The sequence below is a fragment of the Pteropus vampyrus genome, unplaced genomic scaffold (assembly GCF_000151845.1).
Source record: "Pteropus vampyrus isolate Shadow unplaced genomic scaffold, Pvam_2.0 Scaffold20, whole genome shotgun sequence".
Lineage (NCBI taxonomy): Eukaryota > Metazoa > Chordata > Mammalia > Chiroptera > Pteropodidae > Pteropus > Pteropus vampyrus.
In genome coordinates this window covers 11,704,303-11,717,009 of record NW_011888801.1, presented here as the reverse complement: position 1 = coordinate 11,717,009, position 12,707 = coordinate 11,704,303, and the positions used below count along the sequence as shown (strand labels likewise).

Genomic DNA, 12,707 nt, shown 5'->3' with positions numbered 1-12,707 from the left:
TCAATTGGGTCTTGATGGAGAGATAGGACTCTGTAAATTTCAATTAGGAGCATCCATGTGAGAGTATGAGTGTGTGCAGTGAGAGAGAGACGGGGAGAGAGAGAGAGAGAGAGAGAGAGAGAGAGAGAGAGAGAGAGAGAGAGAGAGAAGGAGGATGTCCAGAGAAAGGCACACTTTCTTCTTTCTTTTTCTGGAGCTTGGGGACATGGTTTGTGGTAGTGGTAGGAGTAGGTGGTGGTGACACAAAAACAAAAACAGAAAAAGCTGTTGGAATCAGAGATTCTCTTATGTACCAGGATAAGATGATGTACGGAGTTTATTTATGTACAATAATAGAGTCTCTAGAAGGCTTGTTTGTGATTGATTGATTGATACTTTTGAGGATATGAATTTCTTGGCAACTTTAAAATAAACTTGTGTTCTTCATGAAAGGTTTTAAAGGAGGGCTGTACATATGAGCAGATAGGAACTTAGAAAACACCCTGGTGGAATGCATGGGAGGAGCGGACCCCGGGGTGAGGAGGCTGATGTAGGAGGCTGGTGCAGAAGTCTAGGGAGAAGTTGATGGTGCCTGAACCTGGCAAGGAGTCATGAAGATTGACTTGAGGGATGTTTAGGAGGAGAAGTTGAGAGCCCTTGGCCAGCCTAGATGACTGGTGTTGCTGTTCTCTGAGCCTGACAGATTGGGTGATGCCAGAGGGAAGCCTGGGATTAGCTGGGAGTATGGCCAGGAGTGCATGAGGGGAGGGATTGGGAAATAGGTGAGAGTAGAGGGAGCACATAGTGTCTGGCAGCCCAGGGAAGAGAGAGCTTCAGGGATGGTGGTCACAGGCTGGGTTCTCAGGAGACCTGAAAGACAAAGAGAGAGGAGAATGCCCCATTAGGTGGTGACTTTAGTAAGAGCTTTAGAGCAGTGTGGTGTGGGTGGCAGTGGGCAGAGAGGTGAGGGCCGGGAAGTGCCAGAGGGTACATGGCCCCAGCATTAGAAAGGTGGTCTGTGGAGGGAAGGAGGGACAGGGCAAAAGAGGCCCAGAGTTTGGGCACTTGGGACCTATGTCTTCCCCTTCTCCACTGCTGGTGGGTGCCCCCTGATGTCCACCTATCCCAGCTTCCTTTCATGACAGCTCCACAGTTCAACCCCCCTCAGTCTTCCTGTTCCTGGTCCCCGTCATGGGGTAAGCAAGGCCCTTTTTTATTTGGCATCGCAGGTGCCTCATTCCGGAACCCTCTATGTGCTGTTTCTCTTGTCTAGAGTGTTCTTCCCTGAGAGGTTTCCACAGCTGGCTCCTTCTCACTGATGGTCCTTGCGGGAGCCTTTCCCACCCCACCTCCGCAGTTTCCTCCAGCCCAACATCTATTTTCTTCAGAGCTCTTATCGCTGTTGGAAATTATCTATTTAGCATGTTCTTTATTTGTTCCGGTCTATTCTCCAGCCCCTGGAATATAAGTTCCGTGACAGCAGGAACATCGTGGGCTCATTCGCTCTTGTTTCCCAGTACTGAGGAGAGGGCCAACACAGAGGAAGCTTTCAGTGAATATTGGAGGAAAGGAGGAGAGAATGAGCTTTGACAGGAAAACTCGGTTCAGGTTCGGGTATTGCAAAGACTTCTAGTGATAGGGTCCCTTGAGTGCCCAAAGGGTGGGCCAAGGAAGCTGAGGCCCGTCTTGGAGTGCTGTCACATCAGAGTCCTCTTAGGGATGAACTTGCCTGTGTTCCCTGAGCTGCCTCCCTTCCTGGGGAGCAGGATGCCTCTCCATGTTCCTGTGGGTGGCTGATGCCCTTTTTCATGGTTCATGTCTCTCTTCACTGCCTTGGAACACCATGCACCCTTTCCATTCTCTTGCCCTTCGTGGGATGGGGCTGATGTGAGGCCCGATGTGAACCCATCGGCTCCCTCTCCAGTGGAGGTGGGTCTGTTTGGAGAGCTGTACCAGTGTGGTGGACTGGGCCGGCCAGTCTATACAGTGGAGGGCCTGGGCCAAGGTCCAGCACTTCGTGGCAGCCAAAGGGGTCACTGGGATGCTCACTCTGCTGCCTGTGGGAGCAGCCCTAGCTCTGTCCCTAAACTAACTTCTTGGAGAGTTCTCTCTTCCTGGGAGGCTGCATCGAACAGCTGGCTTTCTTTGGGGCATGGGGTAGGGGTGGAAGTGCAAACCTGGTCTCTTATCAGGAGAAAAGGACTTTTTGTCGAGAAGCTGGTTTCCTTGGCCCCATTGCTGGGGAATGGCCAGGAGGGCCACAAAGTTAGCTTGTGCTCTCAACTGTTATTCTGACCCCATCCTTCCCCAAGTGCAGCAGAATAAGAACTTCAGAGGCTGATAGCTGACCTTTTCAGCCAGGTGGGAGCAGGTGGTTGTAGCCAGGGGCTGTGGTCCCTCAGGAGTGCTGCCTTCAGCCTGCATCACTTTTTCTAGGTTTGAGGGTCCAGCTGCTGACAGGGAGCTTAAACTCTCCCTGATGGCTCTGTCAGGGGATGCCTGAAAAGAAGGTAGAAATGCAGCAGTGAGGAGCTCTGAGAGCTTGCTTGTATTCTATGTGTGTGCATGCCCTTGTGTGTACTAGTGAGTTCTGAGACAGTTGTCACACCTCCCCGCTTTCCAGCACCTCCTAATGCCATGAGGAAGTGAAATGGTCCTTTGAGTTGAGATGATTTTAGGCAGGGGCGTCAGGGAAGGGACTGAAGGGAATTCTCCCCCGGGCTGAGAGGACTGGCCATGCTGTTGTGATGCGTGAAACCCTTGGAACCCCACCAGACTCGTGGACCCACAGGCATGCACTCAGAGCCATGCCAGAACCCTTCCTGAGCATGTGCTCATGTGAATGTGCAAAAAGCACAGCTATTCAGGCATGGCCAGTCTCTGTCACTTTAAAGACTTGAAATGGCCTTGGAAGGCACTGGAAGAAGAGTAGGAGCTGATAGATGGGATGTCTTAGGTCGTTCTCACCATCTGAGCACACGGACAGTGCTTGTGCTCAGATCTGGATCAGACCTAGGCCTTGGAAGTGAGGATCATTGGTGTCTAGGTGAAGAACAGGGCTTCAGAAGCCACCCAAGCAATCCTATTGTCCAGAGAAAGGCACACTTTCTTCTTTCTTTTTCTGGAGCTTGGGGACATGGTTTGTGGTAGTGGTAGGAGTAGGTGGTGGTGACACAAAAACAAAAACAGAAAAAGCTGTTGGAATCAGAGATTCTCTTATGTACCAGGATAAGATGATGTACGGAGTTTATTTATGTACAATAATAGAGTCTCTAGAAGGCTTGTTTGTGATTGATTGATTGATACTTTTGAGGATATGAATTTCTTGGCAACTTTAAAATAAACTTGTGTTCTTCATGAAAGGTTTTAAAGGAGGGCTGTACATATGAGCAGATAGGAACTTAGAAAACACCCTGGTGGAATGCATGGGAGGGGCGGACCCCGGGGTGAGGAGGCTGATGTAGGAGGCTGGTGCAGAAGTCTAGGGAGAAGTTGATGGTGCCTGAACCTGGCAAGGAGTCATGAAGATTGACTTGAGGGATGTTTAGGAGGAGAAGTTGAGAGCCCTTGGCCAGCCTAGATGACTGGTGTTGCTGTTCTCTGAGCCTGACAGATTGGGTGATGCCAGAGGGAAGCCTGGGATTAGCTGGGAGTATGGCCAGGAGTGCATGAGGGGAGGGATTGGGAAATAGGTGGGAGTAGAGGGAGCACATAGTGTCTGGCAGCCCAGGGAGGAGAGAGCTTCAGGGATGGTGGTCACAGGCTGGGTTCTCAGGAGACCTGAAAGACAAAGAGAGAGGAGAATGCCCCATTAGGTGGCGACTTTAGTGAGAGCTTTAGAGCAGTGTGGTGTGGGTGGCAGTGGGCAGAGAGGTGAGGGCCGGGAAGTGCCAGAGGGTACATGGCCCCAGCATTAGAAAGGTGGTCTGTGGAGGGAAGGAGGGACAGGGCAAAAGAGGCCCAGAGTTTGGGCACTTGGGACCTATGTCTTCCCCTTCTCCACTGCTGGTGGGTGCCCCCTGATGTCCACCTATCCCAGCTTCCTTTCATGACAGCTCCACAGTTCAACCCCCCTCAGTCTTCCTGTTCCTGGTCCCCGTCATGGGGTAAGCAAGGCCCTTTTTTATTTGGCATCGCAGGTGCCTCATTCCGGAACCCTCTATGTGCTGTTTCTCTTGTCTAGAGTGTTCTTCCCTGAGAGGTTTCCACAGCTGGCTCCTTCTCACTGATGGTCCTTGCGGGAGCCTTTCCCACCCCACCTCCGCAGTTTCCTCCAGCCCAACATCTATTTTCTTCAGAGCTCTTATCGCTGTTGGAAATTATCTATTTAGCATGTTCTTTATTTGTTCCGGTCTATTCTCCAGCCCCTGGAATATAAGTTCCGTGACAGCAGGAACATCGTGGGCTCATTCGCTCTTGTTTCCCAGTACTGAGGAGAGGGCCAACACAGAGGAAGCTTTCAGTGAATATTGGAGGAAAGGAGGAGAGAATGAGCTTTGACAGGAAAACTCGGTTCAGGTTCGGGTATTGCAAAGACTTCTAGTGATAGGGTCCCTTGAGTGCCCAAAGGGTGGGCCAAGGAAGCTGAGGCCCGTCTTGGAGTGCTGTCACATCAGAGTCCTCTTAGGGATGAACTTGCCTGTGTTCCCTGAGCTGCCTCCCTTCCTGGGGAGCAGGATGCCTCTCCATGTTCCTGTGGGTGGCTGATGCCCTTTTTCATGGTTCATGTCTCTCTTCACTGCCTTGGAACACCATGCACCCTTTCCATTCTCTTGCCCTTCGTGGGATGGGGCTGATGTGAGGCCCGATGTGAACCCATCGGCTCCCTCTCCAGTGGAGGTGGGTCTGTTTGGAGAGCTGTACCAGTGTGGTGGACTGGGCCGGCCAGTCTATACAGTGGAGGGCCTGGGCCAAGGTCCAGCACTTCGTGGCAGCCAAAGGGGTCACTGGGATGCTCACTCTGCTGCCTGTGGGAGCAGCCCTAGCTCTGTCCCTAAACTAACTTCTTGGAGAGTTCTCTCTTCCTGGGAGGCTGCATCGAACAGCTGGCTTTCTTTGGGGCATGGGGTAGGGGTGGAAGTGCAAACCTGGTCTCTTATCAGGAGAAAAGGACTTTTTGTCGAGAAGCTGGTTTCCTTGGCCCCATTGCTGGGGAATGGCCAGGAGGGCCACAAAGTTAGCTTGTGCTCTCAACTGTTATTCTGACCCCATCCTTCCCCAAGTGCAGCAGAATAAGAACTTCAGAGGCTGATAGCTGACCTTTTCAGCCAGGTGGGAGCAGGTGGTTGTAGCCAGGGGCTGTGGTCCCTCAGGAGTGCTGCCTTCAGCCTGCATCACTTTTTCTAAGGATTGAGGGTCCAGCCGCTGACAGGGAGCTTAAACTCTCCCTGATGGCTCTGTCAGGGGATGCCTGAAAAGAAGGTAGAAATGCAGCAGTGAGGAGCTCTGAGAGCTTGCTTGTATTCTATGTGTGTGCATGCCCTTGTGTGTACTAGTGAGTTCTGAGACAGTTGTCACACCTCCCCCCTTTCCAGCACCTCCTAATGCCATGAGGAAGTGAAATGGTCCTTTGAGTTGAGATGATTTTAGGCAGGGGCGTCAGGGAAGGGACTGAAGGGAATTCTCCCCCGGGCTGAGAGGACTGGCCATGCTGTTGTGATGCGTGAAACCCTTGGAACCCCACCAGACTCGTGGACCCACAGGCATGCACTCAGAGCCATGCCAGAACCCTTCCTGAGCATGTGCTCATGTGAATGTGCAAAAAGCACAGCTATTCAGGCATGGCCAGTCTCTGTCACTTTAAAGACTTGAAATGGCCTTGGAAGGCACTGGAAGAAGAGTAGGAGCTGATAGATGGGATGTCTTAGGTCGTTCTCACCATCTGAGCACACGGACAGTGCTTGTGCTCAGATCTGGATCAGACCTAGGCCTTGGAAGTGAGGATCATTGGTGTCTAGGTGAAGAACAGGGCTTCAGAAGCCACCCAAGCAATCCTATGTGGGCAGTGGCATGGAAATGTATAATGCAGCTGATGAACTTGGTCTATCAGTTAGTTATTGCTGAGAAACAAACCATTCCCAAGCTTAGTGGCTTAGAACAACAGTCATTCATTATTTTTTATGACTCTAGATCAACTGGGCAGTTTTATTCTAAACTTACTTGTGCATCTGAATTAGGCTGGCATGTGGTTAAGAGTGGCTGCCTTGGAGCTGACCTGATTCTTCTTAAGGTATGTCTACATCCCTCCAGCAGGCTAGTCTAGGAGTGTTCTCATGGTGGTGGCAGGGTCCAAAGGCAGAAACAAAAATGCTTAAACATTTATTTAAACCTTTGCTTATGCCAAGTTATAACTGTGTCATGGGACAAAGCAGCCAAATGACCAAACCCACAGTGGGAGCTAGAAGGGTCTTCAGAGTGACAGATCCAGAGGCCTGGGAATAGGGAGGCCATCACCAGAGGCCTGAATGCAGCAAATTTCCCATATTTGGGAACATCATTTACACCATTCTAGTTAAAAGATGGTTTCTCAGGCAATAGAAGTTTCTGTGATGATCCATCACATATGATCTATATCTTTGCTGTCCAATATGGTAGCCACCAGCCAGATGTGGCTATTGAGTACTTGAAATGTGGCTAGTGTGACTGAGGAACTGAGTATGTGATTTTATTTAATTTTAGTGAATTTAAGTTTAAATTTAAATAGCCCCATGTGGCTAGTGGCTGCTGTATTGGACAGTCTAGATTGAGGGTGAAACCGTCATGGACACAGGTGGAAAGCTGTTGCATGCCCAGCATAGAAGCTGGTTTGGGCATTGATGTCTACTCAGTGCTGTGATGTTCAAGTGTGTAATTGGCAGGTGTGGGTTGTGATGTGCTCAAGAGAGGGAGGGGTTGGGATTGACACCAACCCTGAGTTCTAGTTGGGGGTCCCCTCTCCCTGTTGTACTTCTCCTTGAGTCATCTCTGCATGTTTGCCTTGCCTGGCATCTCTGATTGGTGAGGAAGCTCTGAAGAACCTCTTCGAACTTTTCTTTTGAGAGGCTTTGGGGCTACAGGTCTACAGGGGCCGGAGCAGGCTGGTTGAGACTGCATGACCTCTCTGGGGATCTTAGGGGTATTGACAGCCTGGGACCTGTGTGTCAGGAGCCCCTGGTACTGGGACAGGAGTAAGGCACTGTGTGGTCCTCTGTCGGTCACCTTTCCTCACTTAGCAGTTTTGAGAGTAGAGGGCCCATCCTGCTACCTGGCACCTTCTTTTCTGTTTGACTCATGTGCAGAGCAACACCAAGGTCTCGCAAGCAAGAGGCCAGGCAAGCAGCTCTGGGCACATGTCTGTGGTTCAGGGGCCAGGCTTCCAAAGGACACAGCTGGCTAAGATCATGGCTAGACTGGAACACAGGTGCCACTGGCTTGAATATCAATCATGTATTTTTTATCTCTATGTGGGCTCTCATTTGGGCACTGCCGTGCCTTACTCATGGACCATAAGGATATTGGCTCTCTGTTCTTCCCAGGTGCAAGCCCCTAAGACAAAAGCAGGTGGTACTTCAAGAACTGTGGTTCCTCACAGTCCTAGGTAAATGGTAGTTGGTGACTCTCATCCCCAGTTTACTGATGATCAAAATGAGGCACAGAGTGGATAGATGATTTGCCCAACTATTTAAGGAACGATACTAAATTCTAAGTGTGGGGGTCCATGGCAGGTGCTCAGACCCTATTCTAGGGCATTGCCCCCTGGTGGAGAATAGGGATCCTATGCATAGCCCCCAGCACCCCAATTATAACTGCCACGGCACTCCACTCTCCTCTCTGACACTATATTTTATTTTCCATGACCACTCTCATCACGTCCATCTGGAACTAGACTTACTGATGAGCCTGTCCTTTGATAAGACAGGCAGCCTGAAGACCACTGAAGCATCTTGTACACTGCTTGGCACATGTGGAACACTGCAAGTTTGTGGAATGAGCATGAAATGAAAGTTTTAGAGAGGAACTAATTGGGAAAAAAATATGGTTAAATTAACACCGTTTACTTTGAATTTGATTCTTGGGTCACGGTGTGCCTGTGGCAGCCCCTGGGCATACCAGGTATCAGGAGAGTGCAGTTTGTGAGATCTGGGCAGGCCCAGAGTGTCCTTTAGAGCAGTGGTCCTCAACCTTTTTGGCACCAGGGACCGGTGCTCCTATGAGACTCTAATGCCTGATGATCTGAGGTGGAGCTGAGGTTGTGGAGCTAGAGCTGGGGAGCGGCTGCAAATACAGATGAAGCTTTGCTTGCTTGCCTGCCACTCACCTCCTGCTGTGTGGCCTGGTTCCTAACTGGCCATGGACCGGTATTGGTGCATGGCCTTGGGCTTGGGGACCCCTGCCTTAGAATAAGTGGCTCTAGTGTGGGTCTTGTGTTTGGGAGCTAGAATGCAGGTATAGGCTAGATGAAGAAAACATCCCAGGCTTTGAAAAAATCGCTTATGAGTTGTGACTTTGGGTTGCAAGGGACAGAAATCCAGCTCAACATGGCTTAGTAAGAAAGGGTATTGTTTGGCTCATGGAACTAAGAGATCCAGGAGAAACAGGATTCAGACATAGATGGACCCAGAGGCTTAAATGACATCATCAGGACCAGGTCTCAAGCCGGACTTGCTTCCCTCTGTGTTGGCTCCACTCTTGGGCAGGTCTCTCTTTGGAGAAGCCAGGTGGCTTATGGAAGACTGCTGTTGAGAGAAGATTTGGGCTCTGGTTAAAAAAATATATTTAGTACCCTTGGCCCTCACAAGAGTAGGTTTGCACTAATATGTGATATGGTGAGACTCCAGGCTTTTTCTGGACACCTGTCCCCTGGTAATTTATTCCAGCTTTCCCTATTCCTGTCCTGCTCTGGGCTCACATTCTGTCTTCTTGGCAACAGAGTGAAAGAACAGGTCTCTCTCCCAGGTGCTGCACCAAAGTACCGGGAGGGCACTCAGTGGACCATCTTGGACCATCTGCTCGTCCCTGAACTAGTCAGGATGTGAAGTTCTGGTTGGACTTGAGGTGAAAGTCACCTAGCTGGAAAGAGAGTGGGGGAGGAGTGTTTCAACTAGGAAAATCAGGTCCTGGGAACAAGACAGGGTCCCAAGCCTCAGGGCTGGGGTGTGAGGATTTAGTCACAGGACTGGGGCAGGGATTGAAGCTGGGCCTGTACCGGTCAGGACAGTCAGTGGCTTTAGATCGCCACTGAAGGAGCCTCAGCCATGGGGAACAGAGGGAGGTGGCGGGAACTGGGGCCAGGGCCAGGGACCACCAGCACATACAACTGTGAGGACAGAACTGCCAGAACTTTTACTCCTAATGAGTGAAAGCAATAGGGAGAGAAAGGGAGCTCATTGCGAAGAACACTTTCTGTCCACAGGACCTGTTCGATGACAGAAAGTGCTCCCCACAGTGGGAGACACCCTGGGGCTGGGTGCTGGTGAGGGGTGTGGGGACTAAATCGGTGTTTTCCAACCTTCATTCAGTAGGCCGCTGAGGTAGACTTGAGCCCTCACTTCTGGTGGTGGCCCGCACTGGGTGGGAAGCATTGGAATTAGACCCTCCATGGTCCCTGTCCACTTAAGACAGTTCTCTCCTCTCCCTCTTCTCCCACTGCTCAGATATCCGTGGGCTCCAAAGCTTTCTGGACCAGGCCTCACGGCTGGGCCTTGACGTGTCTTTACAAAAGGTGGACAAGAATATCAGCCACGTGTTCACCAGCCTCTTCACCACAATGAAGACAGAGGAGCTGAACCGCTACCGGGACACGCTGCGCCGTGCCATTCTGCTGCTTAGCCCTCAGGGGGCTCACTCTTTCATCAATGAGGTAAGTGGCGGGGCCTGGGGCCACAGGCGTGGCTACCCAGAACTCCACATGGGTGGCTCAGGTGGGTAGCAGGCACAGTCCACTCATTGTGCATGGCTGACATGGAATGGAGACCCCTTGGTGCTGGGGTCCCAGCATGCAGGAAGGGGGACATCGAGCACAACTTGGCTTCTGACTGGTCTCCAGCAGGTGACCCGAGACTTGATCAGAGGCTGGGGGCTGTTAATGGGAAGTTTGTGTGCAAGTCACTGTCAGGGATTTCTGAGGCAAAACTCAGGCATTTTTTTTTTTTCCCTTTTAATTTTCTTCTCTTTGTTGACAAGTGTAAGCCTGTAGGGCTAAAATAAACTTCCAGCTCTCTGCAGAGGTGGGCAGCTTTGCCTTGAGATTTGTTAGCACCTGGAGGGGGTGTCAGTTGTATATCACCAAATGATACGTGGTGCATGTGCTTAGTTTTTGGTGCATGGGCTTATCAGTAATTCTTTTAAAAAACACGTATTAGGGGTTAGGACCTTCTAATGAACACAGAGCCTACCCGCTTAACAAAGAATCCATTAGTTTCAGAACAGACAACTAGGAATACTCTATGAGCTGGCTGGTTGGCGCCAGGCCTGGTGGTCTAATGGCAGAGTGGTAATGAGATTGGCGGGTTTCTCTCTAGGCTGGGTTGGTTTCAGAGGGTGGGAGACATGCTGGGGGTGTGGTGTGCATGGGAGCAGGAGCAGACTGAAGGGGGCACGGGACTGCCGAATGTTCCTGCGGTTTCCTCTCTAATCTGTCACCTTGTTGGCCCTCTCTGATTGAAAGTAAAATGAAGTGAAAGGCAGAATTATACTAATTCCATTTGATGTACTTTGCTTGCTTATTCCGCTTTCCCCTCTAATTAATTATTACTCAAAATGCTACCTCATGCATCAGGAATCAGCATGAAGCCCACTGCTGGAGAACTTCAAATTTGGAATGCTTAATTTGGTGCAATTGGCCGGCAGCCCTGACGCTCTTGGCTAATCAGGCCCCAGATCACACTGGTGGTCAGCCAGGCTGTGATGTCCTGTTGGCACTCGGCAATTTCACCGGAACACGTTTTTCTGTATGAAGGGATTCAGGCCTGTCATGGGCAGCCCAGGATTAGCAGCACTAATATGTCCAGGCTTTCTCAGAATGTTCCCAGCAGTGTCTGCTCATTGGAAAGCTTTTCTCCTTGTTAAATTCCCCAGCTGGAGTCGGCTCCGGTGATGGTGTCTGCTAATTCTGCCGCCAGCCTTCTCCCTTTCTTTTCTCACCAATCCTTTGCCTCCTTTCCTTGTTTCCTTTCCTCCTTCCCCCTGCTATGCTGTTAAGCTTAGAGTGGGAAGAATATTGGTTTCAGAGTTACACAGATTTGGGGTCAAGTCCCCTACTTATTATTGTGTGGCCTTGGGTAATTTGCTTCACCTTCATAACCTCGGTTTCTTCATCTGTCAAGTAGGGATGAAGGAGATGACAGATATGATAAAGCATTTGGCACGTAGCTTCACAAGAAGCATCCATTCTCTTTTCACTGTACACATTCATCATATCCCTTCCAGAGAATTCAGCTCTTCCTCCATTCCTAGGCCCTGCAAGGATTTAACACATAACCAAGAATGGCCTAAAGATATTATTTCCAAGAGATTAATTATACAAACTCCTGCAGTGTTGGATATGCTCACTTGGCTTTGGCCTATTTCCTTCTTCTTCTCTTAGACCGTGTTTGCAAAGCCTTTGCTTTGCTGGGTGCTGCAGAATTGGGGATGCTCCTGGAGTGGCCTCTCAGGCAAGAGCTACAGGCCCCTGGGTGTGGCGGTCAGACTGTGGGGAAAGACAGCACCTGGACTTCCTTGCTTTCAGCGTCAGCAAGTCAGAGTCTTGGTCTCTGGTCCCATGCACTAGCCATCTGGAGGGGGGATGTCATCATTTCCGAGGTGCCCGCCACAGGCCTGGCCCTTTGCGTGTGTCTTCTAATCCTCCTACTTTACAGATGAGGCAACCGACGCTGAAGGAGCTAAAGAACTTGATTAAGGTTACGAAAGTAGCTACCAGGGGAATGGAGAGGATTCAAGTCCAGATTTGAGCCACTCCAGAGCTCTCTATGCCATGTTGCTGGGATGACCACGGAAAATACAAGAGATTGCTGTTACTGTAGTGGGTAAAACATGGCCATGTTGGCTTCATGAGGGAGGTATGATTCCAGGGCCTGGCAGAGGTTTTTAGGGTGCTTATGCTGAAAGAATTTTAGTGCATCCGCTGTGCATGGTAAGGGAGGGAATCTAGACCCTGGAGGTGAACATGATCCGTATGACCTGTATGGCTGGCTAGCCTGGCAGGTTTCCTAGAGGAGAGACCTGGGGATGCCATCCCAGCAAGAAACCTTTGTTCACTGCCTGGAGGCAGTGTTTGGGTTTCTTGAGTAGACTGATCCATCCTCTTCTTTGTTGTGATAAGGAAAGATGATATTCCCAAGGGTGACCAACTGCTAGGACATGCCCTGAATTTTATGAAACTTATAACACTGTTATGGAGCAGTAGATGCCTCACCACCCCACTGCTACTGATGACATGTCACTGTTGTGCCTGATCAGGGCTGGCAAGGATGACTGTAGGAAAGATGGGTAATGAGGTCTTCCCAGCTGTAACTGCTCCCCTTCCCCACATACAAAGCTTGGCTGATGGGAGTGAAGGAGGAAGACGGCTTTGCTTGAATCTTTTATATGTGAATTATTGGGAAGCCTGGCACTTACACTGTCATTAGGACAAATTCTGCATGACATGGATTTGGCTGTCCAAGATCCACCAGGCTGTCCATGTGCTGTGTTGGGAGCTGCTGCTTCTTCTAACATCTTGGCACATCTATTCATTGTGTGTGTGTGTG

General features: G+C 50.3%; 1 protein-coding gene across 1 annotated transcript in view; it reads left to right on the top strand.

Annotated features, from left to right (window-relative positions):
• Nucleotides 1-12,707, top strand: part of GRID1 (glutamate ionotropic receptor delta type subunit 1) — a 706,314-nt gene that overhangs the window by 220,052 nt on the left and 473,555 nt on the right. The window contains exon 4 of the mRNA XM_011355348.2: nucleotides 9,612-9,817. Within this exon, the coding sequence (XP_011353650.1) occupies nucleotides 9,612-9,817 (206 nt within the window). The remainder of the gene's footprint in view (nucleotides 1-9,611; nucleotides 9,818-12,707) is intronic.